The sequence below is a fragment of the Coregonus clupeaformis genome, unplaced genomic scaffold (genome assembly GCF_020615455.1).
Source record: "Coregonus clupeaformis isolate EN_2021a unplaced genomic scaffold, ASM2061545v1 scaf0660, whole genome shotgun sequence".
NCBI lineage: Eukaryota > Metazoa > Chordata > Actinopteri > Salmoniformes > Salmonidae > Coregonus > Coregonus clupeaformis.
This window is the reverse complement of record NW_025534115.1, coordinates 232,396-255,644: the sequence shown is the minus strand read 5'-3', so window position 1 is coordinate 255,644 and position 23,249 is coordinate 232,396. Positions and strand designations below refer to the sequence as shown.

Below are 23,249 nucleotides of genomic sequence, written 5' to 3'. Positions count from 1 at the left end.
CAAACTGATACATCATATACACCTGTGGTACATTCAAAATAATTAGTTAATGTTGAAAAGTTGACCTGCACCTACACAGATAACAATAACACTCATACATACGAGGCTTCTTGTGCAACAGGGACTGGGGATACAAAAGTCAAATCACTTGAGATGATTATTCAATAACAATATCATAGTCATTCATCAAATCACAGAATAGTTGCCTTAGTCTTTTATACAATAGTTTAGGGTTTAAGATTTTAATGCAATGCCCTGCAATTACTCTGTCCCTCCATAGTCTATACACAAACACAACACACAAACACTATTCTCACCAAAACAACCTACTTTTCAAGTATACTATGTTTATTTTACATTTAAAAAAGTGCTCCTTAGTTATGTGTTGGATAGTCTTAGTGTTATGCTTTCATATAGCCTATAATCACTATTGTATCTCTACCCAAAATAGGCTTTGGTGAGTAATGGCAAGATTTAAAGTCCACCATTGTGGAGTTATTACGAAACGGAAAACATTCATTAAAGTGTAATGCACTGTCTATAACTGTAGATAAAATCAGTGTAAAACCATATACAGTGCCTTGCAAAAGTGTTCATCCCCCTTGGCGTTTTTCCTATTTTGTTGCATTATAACCTGTAATTTAAATGGATTTTCATTTGGATTTCATATAATGGACATACACAAAAATACTCAAAATTGGTGAAGTGAAATTAAAAAAAATAACTTGTTTAAAACAATTCTAAAAAAATAAATAAAGGAAAAGTGGTGCGTGCATATGTATTCACCCCCTTTGCTATGAAGCCCCTAAATGAGATCTGGTGCAACCAATTACCTTCAGAAGTCACATAATTAGTTAAATAAAGTCCACCTGTGTGCAATCTAAGTGTTACATGATCTGTCACCTGTTCTGAAAGGCCCCAGAGTCTACAACACCACTAAGGAAGGGGAACCACCAAGCAAGCGGCACCATGAAGACCAAGGAGCTCTCCAAACAGGTCAGGGACAAAGTTGTGGAGAAGTACATATCAGGGGTTGGGTTATAAAAAAAATATCTGAAGCTTTGAACATCCCACAGAGCACCATTTAAATCCATTATTTTAAAAATGGAAAGAATATGGCACCACAACAAACCTGCCAAGAGAGGGCCACCCACCAAAACTCACAGACCAGGCAAGGAGGGCCTTAATCAGAGAGGCAACAAAGACCAAAGTACTTTTTAACAAAAAAAAAAAGTTACTACTTCCCACTAGCAAAAAGCATCAATTCGCTATTGGATTCGCACTAGAGGCTCTATAGAGCATAGTATATGTATAACCCGAACGGAGCTGCAAAGTTCCACAGCGGAAATTGGAGTATCTGTCCACTTTAAGCCCTACACTCCACAGAGCTGGGCTTTCACGGAAGAGTGGCCAGAAAAAAGCCATTGCTTAAAGAAAAAAATAAGCAAACATGTTTGTTGTTCAGCCAAAAGCCATGTGGGAGACTCCCAAAATTCCGAAGAAACAGACACGGAAAATGGCAACGCAACTACCTCTCATCACCCCAAGAACACCATCCCCACAGTGAAGCATGGTGGTGGCAGCATCATGCTGTGGAGATGTTTTTCATCGGCAGGGACTGGGAAACTGGTCAGATTTGATGGAATGATGGATTGCGCTAAATACAGGGAAATTCTTGAGGGAACCCTGTTTCAGTCTTCCAGAGATTTGAGACTGGGACGGAGGTTCACCTTCCAGCAGGACAATGACCCTAAGCATACTGTTAAAGCAACACTTGAAAGTGGTTTAAGGGGAAACATTTAAATGTCTTGGAATGGCCTAGTCAAAGCCCAGACCTCAATCCAATTGTGAATCTGTGGTACTGACTTAAAGATTGCTGTACACCAGCAGAAGCCATCCAACTTGAAGGAGCTGGAGCAGTTTTGCCTTGAAGAATGGGCAAAAATCCCAGTGACCTAGATGTGCCAAGCTTATGAGGCATACCCCAAGAGACTTGCAGCTATAATTGCTGCAAAGGTGGCTCTACAAAGTATTGACTTTGGGGGAGTGAATAGTTATGCACGATCAAGTTTTTTTTGTCTTATTTGTTGTTTGTTTCACAATAAAAAGTATTTTGCATCTTCAAAGTGGTAGGCATGTTGTGCAAATCAAATTATACAAACCCCGAAAAATCCATTTTAATTCCAGGTTGTAAGGCAACAAAATAGGAAAAACGCCAAGGGGGATGAATACATTTGCAAGGCAGTGTAGCTGACATAAGTAAACTTGTGTGACAAGACATGATAGTAATGCCATTGACACTGCTGTATCCATGAAGTGATAAATCAATGTTTCGAATGTTTGTTTTGCCCTTGAACTTTGGTAGTCAGAATGCAGTTCATTCGGAAAGTATTCAGACCCCTTGACATTTTCCACATTTTGTTACGTTACAGCCTTATTCTAAAATTGATTAAATTGTTTTTTTCCCCCTCATCCAATCTATACACATTACCCCATAATGACAAAGCAAAAACAGGTTTTTTAGAAATTTTTGTAAATGTATACAAAAATGTAAATGAAATATCACATTTTACATAAGTACTCAAACCCTTTACTTAGTAGTTTGTTAAAGCACCTTTGGCAGCGATTACAGCCTCGAGTCTTCTTCGGTATGACGCTACAAGCTTGGCACACCTGTATTTGGGGAGTTTTTCCCATTCTTCTCAAGCTCTGTCAGGTTGTATGGGAAGCGTCGCTACACAACTATTTTCAGATCTTTCCAGAGATGTTTGATCGGGTTCAAGTCCGGGCTCTGCCTGGGCCACTCAGGGACATTCAGAGACTTGTCCCAAAGCCATGCCTGCGTTGTCTTGGTTGTGTGCTTAGGGTCATTGTCCTGTTGGAAGGTGAACCTTCGGGCCCCAGTCTGAGGTCTTGAGCGCTCTGGAGCAGGTTTTCATCAAGGATCTCTCTGTACTTTGCTCCTTTAATCTTTCCCTCGATTCTGACTACTCTCCCAGTCCCTGCTGCTGAAAAACATCCCCACAGCATGATGCTGCCACCACCATGCTTCACTGTAGGGATGGTACCAGGTTTTCCTCCAGACGTGACACTTGGCATTCAGGCCAAAGAGTTCAATCTTGGTTTCATCAGAACAGAGAATCTTGTTTCTCATGGTCTGAGAGTCCTTTAGGTGCCTTTTGGCAAACTCCAAGTGGGCTGTCATGTGCTTTTACTGAGGAGTGACTTCCGTCTGGCCACTCTACCATAAAGGCAGGATTGGTGGAGTGCTGCATAGATAGTTGTCCTTCTGGAAGGCTCCCCCATCTCCACAGAGGAACTTTTGAGCTCTGTCAGAGTGACCATCAGGATCTTGGTCCTTCCCTGACCAAGGCCCTTCTCCCCCTATTGCTCAGTTTGGCCGGGCGGTCAGCTCTAGGAAGGGTCTTTTTGGTTCCAAACTTCTTCCATTTGAGAATGATGGAGGCCACTGTGTTCTTGGGGACCTTCAATGCTGCAGAAATGTTTTGGTACCCTTCCCCAGATCTGTGCCTCGACACAATCCTGTCTCGAAGCTCTACGGACAATTCCTTCGACCTCATGGCTTGGTTTTTGCTCTGACATGCACTGTCAACTGTGGGACCTTTATATAGATAGGTGTACCTTTTCAAAATCATGTCCAATCAATTGAATTTACCACAGGTGGACTCCAAGTTGTAGAAACATCTCAATTTCGAGTCTCATAGCAAAGGGTCTGAATACTTGTGTAAATAATATTTTTTATTTTATTTTTTTGCAACAATTTCTAAAAACCTGTTTTCACCATGTCATTATGGGGTATTGTGTGTGGAGTGATGAGGGGAATAAATAATGTAATCAATTTTAGAATAAGACTGTAACGTAACAAAATGTGGAAAAAGTCATGGGGTCTGAATACAGTGCATTCGGAAAGTTAACTTTTTTGTATAGAGTCAATTTGAAGCATACACAATTACTGTAGAAATATACATTATATAGTGCACTCACTTTACTGAACTGGAAACAATGAATAATTAGGTGATAATGTGTATAAACATTAAGCACTTAACTACATTGCCTTCAAAAGTATTCACACCCTTGACTTATATAAAATTGATTCAATTTAGATTTTGTGTCACTGGCTTACACACAATACCCCATAATGTGAAAGTGGAATTATGTTTTTAGAAATGTTTACAAATTAATAAAAAATGAAAAGCTGAAATATCTTGAGTCAATAAGCATTCAACCACTTTGTTTTGGCAAGCCTAAATAAGTTCAGGAGTAAACATTTGCATAACAAGTCGCATAATAAGTTGCATGGACTCACTCTGTGTGCAATAATAGTGTTTTACATTATTTTTTAATGACTACCTCATGTCTGTACCCCACACATACAATTATCTGTAAGGTCCCTCAGTCGAGTAGTGAATATCAAACACAGATTCAACCACAAAGACCAGGGAGGTTTTCCAATGCCTCGCAAAGAAGGGCAACCTATTGGTAGATGGGTTAAAAAAATGATGACATTGAATATACCTTTGAGCATGGTGAAGTTATTAATTACACTTTGAATGGCGTATAAATACACCCAGTCACTACAAAGATACAGACGTCCTTCCTAACTCAGTTGCCAGAGGGGAAGGAAACCGCTCAGGGATTTCATCATGAGGCCAATGGTGATTTTAAAACAGAGTTTAATGGCTGTGATAAGAGAACTGAGGATAGATCAACAGCATTGTAGTTACTCCACTATACTAATCTAAATGACAGTCAACATAAGGAAGCCTGTACAGAATACAAATATTCTAAAACATGCAACCTGTTAGCAATAAAGTAAAACAGCAAAAAATATGGCAAATAAATTAACTTTATAACCTGAATACTAAGTGTTATGTTTGGAGCAAATCCAACACAACACATCACTGAGTACCACTCTTCATATTTTCAAGCTTGGTGGTGACTGCATCATGTTATGGGTATCCTTGTCATCGGCACAGGCAAAATCCTAGAGGAAAACCTGTTTGAGTTTGCTTTCCAACAGACACTGGGAGACAAATTCATCTTTCAGCAGGACAATAATCTAAAACACAAGGCCAAATATACAGTGGAGTTGCTTACCAAGACGGCATTGAATGTTCCTGAGTGGCCTAGTTACAGTTCAGACTTAAATTGGCTTGAAATAATTAGGTTGACCTGCACATACACAGATGAACAATATAAACACTCATACATACGATGCTTCTTGTGCAACAGGGACTGGGGATTGCACAAAGTCAGTCAATCCAATGAAAGCAACACTAACACTTGAGATTAGTTATTCAATAGCAATATCATATTCATTACTCGAATCACAAGTAAGTTGCCTTTAATACTGGAAGCAAGAATGCCACTTGAGGGATGCACAGATCATGAGTGGTACCAATTGCTTATGCCCCTATACAACAAGCCAGAGCAGAGGTCACAATCCAAAGTGTCTGCCAATTTTGTAGTTTAAACCAAACACCATGCATCTGTATCAAACACATTTTTTGGGGGGAAATGGTTTAATTTCCTTTTTTCCTCAAACCAATAAACTCCTTCAAAATATGATTTCCTTTCATGTTTGGCCCCTAGGACAGATGCAGTTGGCGGCTTGCGACCTCACTGTTCTCTCATATCTTTGTCATTGACTGTGAGAGAATGTTTTGTCTTCTCGCCTGAATAACAGGATCACCTTGTCATTGTGGGTGTTTACCTGGGCATGAAACCTGGCCTTTGTGGCCATCAAAACAAGTCACTCAGTATTGTTTGGACTGTGGGTTATTTCAATGTTAGCTGCATGGCTACTGAGTAAATATGGGTAGCACACAATATTTTGACCATAAGATAAAGTTGTTTGTGTTGTTACCATAATTTTTTAAATCTTCAAAGGAAAACTCAATTTGCCCAACAGTTTGCTTCAATGGATTATTATCAGTTTGACAGATTATTAAAATACAATTGGAAGCAAGTTTATACAATGGGTTTATACACATTACAACGTAAAATACATGAATGATATATAGAGTTATGGGAAAAGGTAATTCAGAAAATCATGGCTGAATTTCACTTATAGAGAGTAAAGTGTAGTACTCTATTACTCTTCAGTGCCTCTTGTGGTGATGCCCATGGCCTCCTCCATGGCCGTGCCCATGACCATGACCGTGACCACCATCGCTATCACTACCATGACCATGGTGGTCTCTACGATCAGGGCTACCGTGTTTACCGCCATGATCTCCATGGCAACCGTGGTGACCACCTTCTCTACCACCAGGGCTGTGTCTGCCTCCATGGTCAACACTGCCTGCCGTCTGGGGGGTAGCAACCCTCTGGAGGACCATGGTCTCGTCCCCCAGAGTGGTGGTCCTTCTCCCCAGGAGGACAGCCCCCCGATCCCCCTGGGCCACCATGGGGCTGTTTCTGCTGATCTAAGTCGTACCTTGAGGGGTGACAACCCCCTAGAAGAGGGAATCAGAAATCAGTCAAAAGGAGAATTATCATTAAAACACTGCTAGGTAAAATATGTTCATGAAATGTTATACAAAGAGCAGACAAAATAATGAGGATTTTTACCTGCGCTGCTGCCAAACATTTTCAAGTTTCCAAAAATACCATTGTCAAAAATAAAACATGTTTTATTGTCACATACACTGGGTAAGTGCAGTAACATGTGTTGTTTTAAAGGGTCAGTCATAGTACTACAGCGCCTCTGGGGCAAATTAAGGTTAAGTGCCTTGCTCAAGGGCACATCGACTGATTTTTTCACCTTGCTCGGCTTCGGGTATTCAAACCAGGGGCCTCTAGGTTACCTGTCGTGTCAACAAAACACTTTAGGGTGGAGTCAGTGTACAGTACGTACATTATTAAACCAGTTTATCTTGTTGATAGAATGCCTCAAAAGAGAATTGTTGCCAATGCCAGTTAGAAGAGCACATTCATCAGAATTCACACAGAACGTCAGATTAAGTTTTATAATCACTGTTTTATCATATTATTATAAAGTTATAAAACAGATTGATCTGCCCAAAAGTTCCTTGTTCAAAATCTAAATGTATTCCAATACATTACATGTAATCAAAAGAATAATGAATACTCATTTGAGATATGCAAATACTGAATATGTGGCAGAAAACAAATAATGCATATATTTGACAGTTTTAACATAGAATGCAGATTAAATGAAGAGTGTACACGCCTGTAACTGGTTGGTAAGCAGCTCTCGATTCTGCCCTTTGTCTTGTGTAAGGATGTTCTCTTATAGGAACTGGATAAACTACACCCTTTTATTCCCGTCATGTCATCCTGGCTATTGTACTACACAGGTGGAGCTGAGGTATGGATGGGGGTTCATGTCCTTGTAACCCACCTTGCATCACTTTGTCATTCGTAAGCAAATAATACTACTCTATCATCTTAACTTCATGTGGAAGAGAGAAGAGGAACCATTGTAGTACGTTTTACATTTGAGTCATTTAGCAGACGCTCTTATCCAGAGCCACTTAGTACTATTCTATTTCATGTGATTCAAGGGCGGCAGGTAGCCTAGCGGTTAAGAGGTTGGACCAGTAACCGAAAGGTTGCTGGTTTGAATCCCCGAGCTAAGTAGGTGAAAAATCTGCCGATGTGCCCTTGAGCAAGGCACTTAACCCTAATTGAGCCTGTAAGTCGCTCTGGATAAGAACACTGTGATGTACTGGATTGGTGTAGGCTGCTGCTATACAGTACATTATTTACATTTTACATTTTAGTCATTTAGCAGACGCTCTTATCCAGAGCGACTTACAGTTAGTGAGTGCATACATTTTCATACTGGCCCCCCGTGGGAAACGAACCCACAACCCTGGCATTGCAAGCGCCATGCTCTACCAACTGAGCTACAGGGGACTGTGCTCAGTTATGCAAGTATTTAGTGAATTCCTTACAAAGCAAAGGAGAACCATTTGAGAAGTAGTTGATAAAGTATTTATTTATGTGAACCCAGTTTATTTTGTAAAGTGTAATAGAATTGATGGTTGTGAAAGGCTGGTTTGAGGCCTAGGGTGATGCTTTGGTAATGTGGTAACTTCACTCTTTTCTCTCTGGAGCATCCAGGACTGCATTAGCAGTCTCCCTGGCCTCAGTAAGTAGAGCTGATGCTCTCTGTTGAGTCTGCAAAACACAAAACACTAATGTACAAGTGTAACTATGAAATAAGCGTATAACAATGTAATAAGTCACTGGCTCACCAAAATCTTGCCTTTTTTTGTTTTGATTCATTTTCCACTATTGATAGATTACCTATGTTGTAACCTAGGCAGCAGGTTTGGAGTGAGAAAGACCTATAGGCTACATTGTAACTTACAGTCACTTTGAAGGACTCATCTGTGATATCCTTGAGGTTGATCACAACGTTGTAGTAGGCTCCAAACACTGCTGTTTCCAGGGCTTTAGCCGCTACCTGCAATGCCATGAAAAATAACCATATAAGGAAGATGTTTTGTAGGCTGTCTACAGTACAATACATGTCATAACTCTGGGGCATCTGTCAGAAAACATTTTGCAACCATGCTTAACAGTGTCCTGACGTTTTGGAATGCTGTTTTACATAATGCCAGTAGGATGGTATGTGTAGAGAAGTCCATAGACAGACAGGGACTCTGTTCATGGTTTCAGTCACTGTAAAACTGTCTCTCAGTTAGACCCCCTCATACAGTACCTGGAGGTCAGACTTGCAGGCCACGTTTCCGTAGAGCACCATTTCCTGTAGACAAGGCCACAGCAGGTTGACTCGTTCAGCCAGAGACAGTGGGACCTCCACGGCCTGCTTCAGACCCTCCTGCATGGCAGCTTCCCTCCTGGGGCAGGAACAGGGGTAGGGGTAATGGTAAGGCAGGATTAGGTAGGGATAGGGGAAGAGGCAGGTTAGAAGCAAGACCAGGGTAGGGGCAGAGGCAGGATTAGGGGTGGGGAAAGGTATAGGAAAGAGGAAGAGTAGAGAGATGAGATAGATTTGGAGCATGACAAGACTACACCATGACTACAAGACTACACCTTACATACTGTAAGATCAGGTGGGCTGGACGGTAAATGAACTACAGTGAACTAGTCTATGGGAAAGCCTGCTTTACACGTGTACAGGGATAGGCCAGGTTGCTTTCCAGGTAAAATGAGGTGACGTGTGAGGACAGGTGAGGGCAGGATACAGGAGAATGTACAGTAATGAGTTTCCATAGATCTCAATCTGAAGTAAAGATTCCATAAATGGTTTGAAGCAGTTCCAACGTGCTGTGCTGTTTAGAGATGTGTGTGTGTGTGTGCGTAATTACACAACTACTTTAATGACATCTTGGATTCGACAGAACTGCCATATATTGTAGCGTGGCAATCACCTTCTAACTTCATCTGTTGTGTTTCTTGGCATCTTCAATGCAGCCTGAAACAGAGAAAGTGAAAATGATAAGACTGCATATAGTGTCAGCCAAAGCCTATACAAGCCACATTTATTCTCACATCACAATTAAACACATAATGTAATACCATCAACATTCAACAAAATTCAACAATGGTGAGAATGCAACAGCCGTTTGACAAGGGACCGGCTATAACTACTATGTTAGATGGAAGTGATTCATTGACAGGTTCATTGACAGAGTCAAAAAGATCTAGATAGTTGTACTAAACTCTTCTTTGTTCCCTGAAGGTTATATCAACTCTCCTTTTCCACTAAAATATTACATTCTACTACATTTTCATAGTAAAGCCACAAGACAGCAAACATCAAGATCTTACCTTGGGTCGAACCTTCAACGTAAGCATTTACAAGGAACAAAAACAGCTTTTACCACTCATTCTTCACCTGAACTTTTATAATCAGAAAAATATTCATCATATTTTGTATGACTCTCTGCTTAGCTAAAAGGCAGGGCAAGGTCGCATCAGGTAGGGTCGCATCGGGCGGCAGGTAGCCTAGCGGTTAGAGCATTGGGGCAGTATCCGAAAGGTTGCTGGTTCGAATGCCTGAGCCGACAAGGTGAAAAATTAGTCTGTGCCCTTGAGCAAGGCACTTAACCCGAATTTGTTCCAGGGGCGCCGTACTACTATGGCTGACCCTGTAAAACAACACATTTCACTGCACCTATGTGACAATAAAACATATTTATTTATTTCTTTTTTTTCCAAAGCATAAGTTTAGCTAAGTCTTTCTTTCTTAGCTTGGAATCCAATCTGAATATGCTCTAAACGGAATAAAGTGAAACAATAGTGGAAAATATTATTTTAGGATTTCGGCTAGTTCTTCTCTGTATAGTTCCTGCTTTCCCTAGCCCGGTTAAACCAGACTGAAGGCTTCGATCTGGTTTAACCATAGTGGAAAAATATTATTTTAGGATTTCAGGCTAGTTCTTCCCTGTATAGTTCCTGCTTTCCCTAGCCGGTTAAACCAGACTGAAGGCTTCAATCTGGTTTAACCATGCTCATGTTTTCCTCTCACCATGTAGCGACTGAATGCCTTGGAGTCTGCGTCCACCATTACCAGCAGTTCATTCATGGCCTGATGGAAGGGAGGATGAGTCTCCTCATGATACTGTCCAGGCTGTCAAACTGCCTCTTCCCATAGGTCATCTGACCCACCATGGCTCCCCAGAGCAGCCCCTGAAACGTGCACACACACAGACACACACACACACCTTTGACTCCTCCTTGTATTGTATCTACTTTATATTGGTTTATTCCCTATGTGCTGGGCAATGTCATAAAGGGAATATAGTAATCTACATGATATTAAAGATGGTTGTACCATTGCAGCGACGGCAGCAGAGACTGACCCTCCTCCTGGAGCAGCGGTTCTGGCCCCCACGCTGCGGACAAACTGCTGCAGAGACAGAGACACCAGACGCTTGTCCTTGTCAGTCCTCTCTCCACCATGTACCTAGCGCCACAACCATAGAAATAGATTTGAATGACTAGAATGTAAAAGTCCCTTAGACCATGGAAATAGTGCACTCATTGGTACTCTCATATATAGATTATATTTATATGGCCATAGCAGTCTGCTGCCTGGCTTTAAAAACCATGTCCAGCACATTCCAGAGATAGAAATAGATCCAATAGATCTGCACTCACTCTATGATTCTCTCTTTGGGGTCGAAAGGCCCAAGTGAATCAAGCCCAAGTTTACTGATGACCAGGCGGACCTTGTGCTCCTCCTCCACAATGAAGAGCCTGTCTCTCTGGATGTAGAAGTCAGCACAGTCCAACACGGCTCTCAGAGGCATGAGGCCTACAATCTGAGAGCCCACCACTGGCAGGTTCAGGTCCTGGGGGAGAAGAGGAAGGAAGGAGAGGTGTCAAAGTGGCTCAACGTGTTGACATTATTCGTTGTCCTTAAGTCACTGGTTCAAAACACCAGATCAGTGAGAGGGTTTAGTACAATAAGGTTGTACTGTTTTCAGCTGTGGTTGTTGTGGTTGTGGTAGCTCCTTGCCTTGGCAGCTCTGCAGATCTCTTCGTAAACAGTGTGGACGGGTGTCAGCTCAAAGTCCAGGATGTTGGTGGACACCTGGGCTATGTTCGCCTCTTCCAGGTACCAGCCCATTCCCTGCACGTTCTTCAGCAGACCCGGCTACAATACAAATCAATCATGTTACTCTCTTTGGAAGCAGACAAGGCATATGACTCAAAGGGGAGGCCTTTATTAGTTCAGCATCAGTCATAAAGAAGAGGATAACAACAATGTCACACAAAGATGTGAAGGAATCTCTTCCAAAGTAGCTGTGTGTCAGTCATCCTCTGACATTGGATGATCAAGATGTACAGTAGCGAGCCTACCCTACCTGGTCTTTGCTTCTGCCCTGTTCCCGGATATCTAGTGCGATCCGGTGGGCTTGTTCCTTGGTGCTGAGAAGGTTTATGTTGTAGGCAACCAGGAATTTGCGAGCGCCTGTTACTGTAGCTCCCCAGGAGGGCACGAAGGTGGCAGGGCCATAGTCAGGAGCCCACTCTGTCCTCTTCAACTGAGGATAACAGACACAGCGGCATAATTTAGTGCTTCCGACCCCTCTCTTAAACATTGTGTGTTTGAGCTACAGACTTTGTTTTGTTTTTACATTGGATTCGTCTATTTCTTCTGCATCCGCTGATGCCAACCATTAGCCTGGGGGTTAAGCTAGAGCAGTGTTTGTGAGACAAGGGGCGGATCCAGAAAATGGTTATTCTCACAAAAACGTCTGTAAAGTCAGAACGGTTTGAGCTACGAACTATTATGACCCCAATATGAAAAGCTGAGACTCTCATGCAACTTTGCTCTATGACGCTCACAAGCCACACAAGAGTCGTTATAAAGGTAAGAGATCTTCTACATACAACACAATTATTGCACATAATGTATAATACTGTAATAAGTTCACATAGTTGCTGTCACAAACACCAATCTCCACACAGTTGTCACTGACTAGATGGATATTCATTTCCACTGAGCAAACAATCTGTACTTACAGCATTCTTATAAATAACATTTTTATCAGGTTTTGCTTGGCGAACTTTATTTTTTTATTGACATTTATTGACAATAAAACTAATGAATGCAACTGTTTATGTCAACCTGTGTTGTGTTCCACTTGTAGCCCTGGTTGTCTTGAAAATAGAATGGTAAAACACTTCTATGTGAGGCTAGATATGAGGGCAGAGCAAGCAGATAACTGAAATTAGTGAAAGTACTGCCTTTGATTTTTAGCTTATTTTTCGCAGATCTATGCTCTTTTACAATGATGGGAAATGTTGCCCATAGGGTATGAATACAATGTTAGGTCAAACTCACTTTCTCAGACAAGGCCTCATACTCTCCTGCCCGGACAGAGGGAAGAGATCTCCTGTTCTCTTTCCTCGCTGCTTCTCCATAAAGATACACTGTGGAGAAACGACAACGTGTCTTATTCACCTTTATGTGGCTTTTTGAGAGCAATACCATATAGGACAGAATCCACAGAATCAAGGGGCACTGCACTGAAACTGGCTTTGTCTACAGCTAAGTAAATGGCCAGTATGTAAACCATAGGTCAATAGATCAGAGAGGAAAACCTACCAGGTACATGCAGCACATCTGTTAACTGCTGGGCAAAAATGTTGGCACAGTTGACACAGTCCTCCATAGTGACATTCTGGACAGGGATGAAGGGGCACACGTCCATGGCGCCCATCCGTGGATGCTCCCCTACAACAAACAAACGACACTAAACAACTTATCAACAGTACTTAGCTACCCCTTATTTACACTTAAAGTGAGGTGGAGAGGAGTCGTGTGGTATCTTTGAACTATAGCCTTTGAACATAACTGTTTGACTAAGTCATATGAGAGGGGTCAGCAGTTTCTGTCTCTCTTTTTAGCTCTCTCTCTCTATCTCCTACCTGAGTGTTTGGTCATATCAATGAGTGGGAAGGCAGTGCGTGCAGCGTTCAGTGCACCCTCCACCACAGCCTGTGGCGAGCCTACGAAGGTGTAGACTGTACGGTTGGTGGAGGATCCAGGGTCCACGTCGAGCAGACTGCATCCCTCCGTGCTGGAGATAGCCTCTGCTATGGCATCAATCACCTGGAATGGAAGCAAGTCACATTGACTCTTATAATAGGTTTCGTCCACATACAGTTGTTCAGAAAACATTTTGTTGGTATCTCGAGATCATATTCAGGATTGAGATTATACTGTAAAATTGTTTGTAATTGGTTTGTTTGTTTGCTTAGGTATTCACAGGCTCCATGAGCCCCCCTTGATTCCAGACACTGATCTCATAAAATATAGAAAAAATGTCAAATAAAAATAATGTTCTTGGTAATCAAGATCGATGATTCAGACAGAAAGTCTTCTTACATGACCAATATAAAGCTATCATGTGTATTGTGTTAATCACACCACAGACTACTACTAACAGCTTCCTTCTGCTGTGCCAACAGGTAATCCACTTTCTGTATCTCCCATGCCCACTCACCTTTTTGTTCCGGCCCTCTGAGAAGTTGGGCACACACTCCACCAGCTTAGCCATGATGCGTAATAATCACAGAGTCGGGTCGTCCGAGACAAGGAATCAGACCAATTTAAGGCAGAAGTGTATTCCCCCTTTCTCTCTGCACACACCAACCCATCCAGTCTCTCTCTTCATCCCCAAACGGGACATTTAAGCAGCGGTCTGTCCCTCTGTAACACTGGTTGAATCATTAACTTGCTCCAATGTCCTCTTATCTAGGTCAGCTGTCAGTGATTCCCAGGCTGCTCTAGTCTAATATTTACCAGGACCTGGCGCGGAAGGCGCCAGCCTCACATGCAAGCTTCACAGACACTAATCCCTGATTCCCCCAGAGGTTACATTTAAATACTGGAGCACCTGATGCGAAGGGTGAAGGAATAAATCCAGTATGATCAAAGGAGGTATCCAGGCCGACAGACAGATAGCTGGTGAACTCTCCACTCTAGCTGTTACCGCACTGCTTTCACCACAGCCATACTAAACACTTGGCTAAGTCATATTGGATATATCTCAGGGTCAAAAAAGAAGAATGATAAGTCCAATAATTATGATTGAAATGTGGAGTAAACACAGATCTAGACCCCCTGTTGCATTATCATATTGCATTCATTGTGTATTCATCTCTTGTATTTGTGGTTTGCAGACTTTCTGAACATTTTGGTACCAGTAACACCATTTCCTAAATAGGACACATAATATGCACCATCACCAATAGGGATTTCTTACATCTGAATCAAAGGGCTTCATGTTGGGTATTATTAGCTATGGCAGTAGTGGCTCCTATTATAGCCTCTGTGACCTTTATCCCAAAGGATTAAGCAGTCTCGAACGGTCAAACATCCTCAGCAGTCAGCATTGATCTAGGTGATCAAAGCATTACTCAGCTAAGTAGCAGTCAAGCAGGCAGATTCTTATTATCCATATTGACAGGTTGACTAGTTTGTTTTTATGCAAGATGTAGCCTACTACTTTGGTCTTGATCCACTGAAGATGCAACTTGATCCAGGCTTCTCAAATGTCTTCTGTGCTAGGGACTGTGTTCTAGCCAACTGTTGAAGGATTAACTGACATCAATCAATGAACACCCGTCTGTGGTTGCATCACATCATCCCCCCAAAACAAACAAATACGGTCGGCTGAACTGGTTAATGAGTAATGCTACAGAGGGATCTGGATGGACTGAGCTGCTTTTTTCGAACTGGCCAAATCTTTGAGCGCCTATTGGTGCAGTGGAATACTCCTCCTACTACCTGGTCCTATTGACATACATTGGTACATGGCATTGAATTCAATGCCTATGAATAAAAACAGATAATCGTTGAAATAGAATGAAAGTCTACCTCCTTGTTTCACTCTGTGGTCAACTCAATCTTTAGTTGCTGAATGTGTAGGATGCAGATCATCAGAAAAGTTCATGTACACACATCACAATTGCGAGTATAATGAAATTGAATATTATCAAAGATTACCACTCTGATAATATCAATGTAGCAAGGTTTCTATTTAGGCATGTAGTAATGGGATTTTTTTATGGACCTCAAGCTCAAAACACACAAAAACGACAACGCAATCAAATGCCTTCATGAAATACACCAGTATAAGTAAATTAATCCACAAATACCTATATAATTATATATATATACACTACCAGTCAAAAGGATAGACACACCTACTCATTCAAGGGTTTTTCTTTATTTTTACATTGTAGAATAATAGTGATGACATCAAGACTTTGAATTAACACATATGCAAATCAAAATAAATGTTATATTTGAGATTCTTCAAATAGCCACCCTTTGCCTTGATCACAGCTTTGCACACTCTTGGCATTCTCTCAACCAGCTTCATGAGGTAATCACCTGGAACACATTTTTAACAGGTGTGCCTTCTTAAAAGTTAATTTGTGGAATTTCTTTCCTTCTTAATGCGTTTGAGCCAATCAGTGTTATGACAAGGTAGTGGGGGTATACAGAATATAGCCCTATTTGGTAAAAGACCAAGTCCATATTATGGCAAGAACAGCTCAAATAAGCAAAAAGAAACGACAGTCCATCATTACTTTAAGACATGAAGGTCAGGTCAATACGGAACATTTCAAGAACTTTGAAAGTTTCTTCAAGTGCAGTCGTAAAAAACCATCAAGCGCTATGATGAAACTGGCTCTCATGAGGACCGCCACAGGAATGGAAGACCCGGAGTTACCTCTGCTGCAGAGGATAAGTTCATTCGAGTTACCAGCCTCAGAAATTGTAGCCCAAATAAACACTTCATAGAGTTCAAGTAACAGACACTACTAAAAAGAACACCAATAATAAGAAGAGGCCTGCTTTGGCCAAGAAACATGAGCAATGGACATTAGATCGGTGGAAATGTGTCCATTGGTCTGGAGTCCAAATTGGAAATTTTAGGGTTAAAAACCACCATGTCTTTGTGAGACACGGTGTGGGTGAATGGATGATCTCTGCATGTGTAGTTCCACCGTAAAGCATAGAGGAGGAGGTGTTATGGTTTGGGGGTGCTTTGCTGGTGACACTGTCTGTGATTTATTTAGAATTCAAGGCACACTTAACCAGCATGGCTACCACAGCATTCTGCAGTGATACGCCATCCCATCTGGTTTGGGCTTAGTGGGACTATCATTTGTTTTTCAACAGGACAATGACCCAACACACCTCCAGGCTGTGTAAGGGCTATTTACCAAGAAGGAGAGTGATGTAGTGCTGCATCAGATGACCTGGCTTCCACAATCCCCGACCTCAACCCAATTGAGATGGTTTTGGATGAGTCAGACGGCAGAGTGAAGGAAAAGCAGCCAACAAGTGCTCAGCATATGTGGGAACTCCTTCAAGACTGTTGGAAAAGCATTCCGGGTGAAGCTGGTTGAGAGAATGCCAAGAGTGTGCAAAGCTGTCATCAAGGGTGGCTATTTGAAGAATCTCAAATATAAAATATATTTTCATTTGTTGAACACTTTTTTGGTTACTACATGATTTCCGCCCTCCAAGACACATACAGCACCCGATGTCACAGGAAGGCCAAAAAGATCATCAAGGACATCAACCACCCGAGCCACTGCCTGTTCACCCCGCTATCATCCAGAAGGCGAGGTCAGTACAGGTGCATCAAAGCTGGGACAGAGAGAATGAAAAACAGCTTCTATCTCAAGGCCATCAGACTGTTAAATAGCCATCACTAGCACATTAGAGTCTGCTGCTGCCTATTGAAATCACTGGCTACTTTAAGAAATGGAACGCTAGTCACTTTAATAATGTTTACAGTCACTTTTATAATGTTTACATATCTTGCACTACTCATCTCATATGTATATACTGCATTCTATTCTATAATATTCTACTGTATCTTAGTCCATGCCGCTCTGTCATTGCTTGTCCATGTATGTATATTTTCTTAAATTCCATTCCTTACTAGTTTTGTGTGTATTAAGTATATGTTGTGAAATTGTTAGATATTACTTGTTAGATATTTTCGCTATCACCCGCTATAACATCTGCTAAACACGTGTATGTGACAAATAAAATTTGATTTGATTTGATTTAATAGTTTTGATGTCTTCACTGTTATTCTACAATGATTTTTTATTTATTCATAAAGAAAAACCGTAGGTGTCTCCAAACTTTTGACTGGTATGAGACAAAGGAATGTGTAGCATTCGGGAAAGTAGTGGTATGTGCTAATTGTAGGGGTGCCCATGGGGCTGGGGATCAGAAATGTCCCGGCTCGAGAGAGGCAGTTTGAGGTTTCCAGGGTAGTGAAGAAGTTGTCATATGCTGAGGCAGTGAAGAAAGTAGAGGAAGAGGGGTCAAGGGGGAGGAGTGGTGAGAGTAGTAGATATGTACCATTACAGAGGGATAGGCCAACAAGTGATATATGTTTCAGTAAGATTGGTTATTAATTGTACTGCAGGGATGGAACGTAAGTCAAAGAAAATTGAGGTTGTGGTGGCAGCTGCAGAGAGGTATTTGGGTGTGCGAGACTTAACATCAGAAGAGTTACAGGGTGTGTTAAGTGGTGATGTTTAATAATTTTAGGTTGAGGGCATGAGGTAGGAATAAATTGATGTAAATAGTGGAGTAGGGTGGTGTTAAAAAAAATTTTGTTTATTGAATTTTTTTTGGTTTTACATTTGTGAGTGTAGTGTTAGATGGTAGGGTATTTCTTTATTTTATTTTTCAAGCAAAATATGAGGGAGTTGTACTCCAGTCTAGTAGGTGGCGGAAATGCAACATATTGGATGCCAACCGCCGTTAAACCTCATCGAAGAAGAAGAAGAAGGGCAAAATTAGTTACGTCACTTTCCCAGCGTATCACGTGAGGAGGCACGTCTGAGTTGAAAGGTTAAACGCAGTTGCGCTCTCGCGAGCTCGTTCTCTGTTTTCACAACATAACATATTTTAATATTTTACGAAACGTTGTAAAATTGTCTAAAATATCCAAGTGCTGCAGAGAATGCTGGCTACAGGAGCAGTAAGTACATTAAAAATGTTTCTAGCTTGCAAGCGTTAGCTAGCTAGTTTAACAATAGCTAGCATAAGGCTTTTTTTTGCTGGCATAAGGCCCTGACTTTGGCCAGTACTGTTGCTAGCTAGCTAATGCTAAACTTGTTACAGAGATGTTTTGAACCCCTCTTGTGGCAAACTGTTTGGATAATACTTGCATTTGAATGAGCCAGCTACTAGCTATGGTAGCTAATTATTATTTGTGGGAAAGTTACTGTATCCATGAAAGTAACGTTAATTTACATATTGTTGACTTTTGTTAGCTACCGTTCGGTAGCCAGCTCACTAGCTAGCTACCTAGCTAACTCATTCATTCATAAAGGTGGCAAGAAACACATTGTTAACCCTGTTGTAACTTGCCCCCAATGGCAGTAAACGGCATAATTCAAACACAATTTCAATTTAGTTCACGATGTCCACCTCTCCTGTAAAACAGGCTGTAACCACGGCTCTGGCCCAAGTGGATAGGGAAAAGATATACCAGTGGATCAACGAGCTGTCCAGCCCTGAGACTCGCGAGAATGCCCTGCTCGAGCTCAGTAAGAAACGGGAGTCCGTGCCAGATTTGGCTCCAATGCTATGGCACTCATGTGGCACAATAGCTGCTCTCCTGCAGGTAAGATTGTGGACATCATTCGCTGGCTAGTCTCTAGCAGGATGTAGCATGGTTTTCCTCTCTGTGAGTGTGCCGCTAAACTTGATGCTGGTGGGGATGATGATGACCCTCGTCTTACTCTCTTTCATAAATAGGAAATTGTCAACATCTACCCCTCAATAAACCCCCCAACCCTTACCGCTCACCAGTCCAACAGAGTTTGCAATGCATTAGCACTTCTGCAGTGTGTGGCCTCTCATCCAGAGACAAGGTGGGTCCCTTGATTTTCTATCAACATGATTGAATTGTACAGTGCACTTAACAAAAACAGTTGGTGTATTCTTCTTCTGTATGATGTGAAATGTTTAACTTATGTACTGTGTTGTCTTTCACAGATCGGCGTTTCTGGCAGCACACATTCCTCTATTCCTGTACCCCTTCTTACACACTGTCAGCAAAACACGACCCTTTGAGTACCTCCGACTCACCAGCCTAGGAGTCATCGGTAAATATAATGTATATAATTTTTGTGGTTCTATTGCTATGATGCGTTCTCTCTGTCTTTTCTTCACTCTTTGATGTTGTCATTGCCTAAGTAATGAAATTATCCAATTACTTTGATAATACAGTATGTCATGTATGTTTCTCTATAACTTGTCCCTATTTGATTGGCAGGTGCCTTGGTCAAAACAGATGAGCAGGAAGTGATCAACTTCCTGTTGACGACAGAAATCATTCCCCTGTGCCTTCGCATAATGGAGTCTGGCAGTGAGCTTTCCAAAACGGTACATATCTCCTATTCTCCATGTATCTCTATCTCTCTCTCTGTAGCTCTCTTTCTCTCTGTATCGCTCGCTCTCTGTATCGCTCTCTCTATCTCTGTGTCCTCTCTCTCTCTGCCTGTCAAAGATAAATGTATTTCAACCTTCATTTTTTGTCCGACAGGTAGCAACTTTTATACTACAGAAAATACTCCTTGATGACACAGGGCTGGCATACATTTGCCAAACGTATGAACGCTTCTCCCATGTGGCCATGATACTTGTAAGTTCAAGGTTAACCAATATTCAAAATATTATACTTTTTTTAGACATTGGTTGCCTCCAAAATGATTGTTTTACACAACTGTCTCTTTTTCAGGGCAAAATGGTTCTTCAGCTGTCCAAAGAGCCCTCCGCTCGTCTTTTGAAACATGTTGTCCGCTGTTACCTACGCCTGTCAGACAACTCCAGGTATTGAAATCAACTCTTCGACCCGCTGTTGCTTGTCTCATTTAGCCTGCGTTCAATCATTCAGTGTTTTGAAGTGATTTTCCAGGAATTACTAAAAAACTATATTGGGGAAATGATGTTGGGAACTCTGAAAACAGTCGATGTGGTCATGGTCTTATCTTGATAAGATCCTGCTGATAGTGGCTTACTCACTATCATAACTAACATGACTTTGTTTTTCTCACCTCTGCCCCCACACCAGAGCCCGAGAGGCCCTCCGTCAGTGTCTACCAGACCAGCTTAAAGACACCACGTTTTCCCAGGTCCTGAAGGATGACACCACCACCAAACGCTGGCTGGCACAGCTGGTGAAGAACCTACAGGAAGGCCAAGTCACAGACCCCAGGGGCATCCCTCTGCCCACACAGTAGCTCCCCTCACCTCTCCAGCAGGGTTGCACAATTATGGTAACTTTCCCATGATTCCCAGGTTTACCAAGACTTTCCTGGATTCAGTATGGAATAATCAGAAAATCTGGGAATTTTCCAAATGGGATTTATGTAAAACCTGGGAATTTTGACAAAGTTACTAGAATTTTGCAACCTTACTTACCATGCAGCTGCACTGAGTGACACCCACCAGCAAGTACCCAGCTTCCAGAAACAGGAAAAAGCAACCAGTTTGAATGACAGACGGACTCATAAAGGGCCACTTATTTTGTGAAGAAAGACTGTATTGAATGAAAGCCCTCTACTCAGCCGTTTTCTTACAGTATCTTTCATTCAGATCAATCTGCCTGCCCTATCTCCAGAAGTGTATGGATGCATTTTCACTTGGTCTCAAACTATTAGTTATATAATTTTTCTCAAGGACATTTTGGAGTCTTCACTTCACTAAGTGTTCTGAAATTGAAGTAGACGGCACAATAAAATGTTACACCTTGACATATGCGATACTGTTTATGTGGCATGCTTGCTCTGATGTGCAATAATGAATTGTAATAACATGTTACAAAGTAACTGCTATGTAGTTACATGGATGTGTTATTGATATACACATCTCAAATAGGCTAGTGTATGAAAATGAACTGAAATCAAGCTGCTTCTGTATTGTGTACATTACAGAGGTTGCTGCAAGGTAAACGTGTTGGTGTGCTTCACAGTGTTGACAGATAAAGGGACCCCCCATTTGAGCCTTGGCCTTGTCTATCTATGTGAAACCTGAGCTGCTGCAGTGTATTATTGATGCTGTGGAACCTGAGTAGTAGGAAACAGTCAAGAGGGGAGAGACTCGGTCAGAAAAATAAGTTAATATTCTCAGTGCTAAACTGTAGAGGTAACTCCAGCCTCAACACAACCTTGTTCTCTGTCAATGGCAAAGCATGTGAACTTTATTTTTTGAGTAGTGCCTCGTTGCTCTTGAAACTCTCCTCCTCTGACCCATCTTCTAACACGGCAGCAGTGAACTGGAGAGACACATGTTTCATGGCCAAGGGCTTAGTAACCCAAGAAGGGACTGTCTCTAAGAAGCAAGGCAGGTATGGTTGGTTCAGGCCAAGTGTACAGGGCCTCAGAGTTTGGCCAGGGAGTAAAATGATCCATAGGTTGGTGTGGACTACTCAGTCATAATCATATGAGTGCCTATTGGGGAGGCTAGCCAAAAAAAAAAAAAAAACGTGACCTGATGTGCCAGAGTGTGAGGGTACTGCATCTTTGATGAGTACGGTGTCTCCCTTTAGGTAATTGGCCCCTGTCTGTTGATAGCTTGAAGCTTTTTTGCTTGTGTTCACTTGGGCTCATTGCATCAGGTTTAGTTGTCTTGAACAAATCTCAAATCACTTCAGTGTGTTAACATGTTTAAGTTCTGTTTTAAAAGTCCTGTATACAAAATAAGCTCAATGATGTGTGGCATACTCTATATACAGTAGAGTAATGCTGGTAACATGAGGTTAGTCGTTTCTGGAAAAGTATGACCCCAGTTGTTCAGTTTGGGGCACCTACATAATCTTTCACCTCCTTTATGGATGAATAGTGCCTTTTTATTTATCAAAGGAAGACCAAAAAATTTGTTGCTGAAGCTTAAAGTAATAACACACATTTTGAACTGGGCTGTTGGCTCAGTTACTTGATCTTTGTACAGCTCATTACATTTCAAACTGTGACCATTTAGCAGTAAAGTGGACCCTTTGAATGGAAAAAAACTAAACAAAGACGAGAAGGTTGGATGAATGGGGGGAGGGATAGAGTGGAGGAGGGAAAGGGTGTGTCAGTGTGTTGGCGACTGTGTTGACTCAGTAAGGATCAGCTATCCCTGCCTGCCTCTCTCGGCACTCTACAGCGGCATGCAGAGCCAGAGCTGACCCAGACAGACAGGGCCAGCTCCCCTCCCTGTCTCTCAAGCTACACAACCACAACAGGCACTGGACCCAGCTGAGATGCCCCTCCATCGGGTGAGTCAGTAGCTACCCTCTCTCCACCTGCTGTCCCTTCATTCTATGTCTGTCAATACATTCATTCCGCCATGTTTGCTAGCCTACTGACTACAGTATGTAGAAAATAACTTGACTGTAAGATAAGCCTCAATTAGTAACATCATTTAAATGTGTTGCAGGGTTCTTGGTGAGGATGAATTAAATTATTTGGGAGACATGGTTTTGTTTGAGTTTTTCTGAACCCAGTGAAAGGATGTGGTCAGGCTAAGGGCTGTATCCACGCACTCCGCGTTGCGTCGTGCATAAGAAAAGTCCTTAGCCGTGGTATATTGGCCATGCCTTATTGCTTAAATATATACATACAAAAATTGTATATATACACACACACACACACACACAGTATGTTATACTTGTGTATAACTGGTGTCATTATGAGAATAGGACAGGCAGATTTAAAGAAGGTATTAACAACAGGTGACA

The 23,249-nt window shown here is 41.8% G+C and overlaps 2 protein-coding genes across 5 annotated transcripts; one reads left to right on the top strand and one right to left on the bottom strand.

Moving 5' to 3' along the window:
- Positions 1-7,969: 7,969 nt before the first annotated feature.
- On the bottom strand, positions 7,970-14,199 carry LOC121568071 (formimidoyltransferase-cyclodeaminase). Its single transcript, XM_041878642.2, is given in 15 exon segments — positions 7,970-8,169; positions 8,363-8,458; positions 8,717-8,855; positions 9,390-9,433; positions 10,490-10,566; positions 10,569-10,650; positions 10,796-10,915; positions 10,918-10,927; positions 11,122-11,315; positions 11,483-11,620; positions 11,832-12,011; positions 12,815-12,903; positions 13,079-13,207; positions 13,402-13,585; positions 13,980-14,199. Coding segments are annotated over 15 exon segments (1,620 nt in total). The 5' UTR covers positions 14,034-14,199; the 3' UTR covers positions 7,970-8,085.
- A 4,143-nt stretch (positions 14,200-18,342) lies between these two features.
- On the top strand, positions 18,343-21,282 carry LOC121568074 (CCR4-NOT transcription complex subunit 9). Of its 4 annotated transcripts, none has more exons than XM_041878644.2 (8): positions 18,343-18,500; positions 18,939-19,148; positions 19,283-19,398; positions 19,523-19,632; positions 19,803-19,912; positions 20,073-20,171; positions 20,268-20,359; positions 20,589-21,282. In XM_041878644.2, exons 1-8 carry the CDS (start codon positions 18,483-18,485, stop codon positions 20,767-20,769), a joined length of 936 nt encoding a protein of 311 aa, XP_041734578.2. In that variant the 5' UTR covers positions 18,343-18,482; the 3' UTR covers positions 20,770-21,282. The 4 variants fall into 4 exon arrangements, with proteins under 4 accessions (XP_041734578.2, XP_041734581.2, XP_041734582.2 ...); XM_041878647.2 differs by having other exon boundaries at positions 18,344-18,500; positions 18,969-19,148; XM_041878648.2 differs by having other exon boundaries at positions 18,345-18,500; positions 18,969-19,148; positions 20,601-21,282.
- Positions 21,283-23,249: the final 1,967 nt, after the last annotated feature.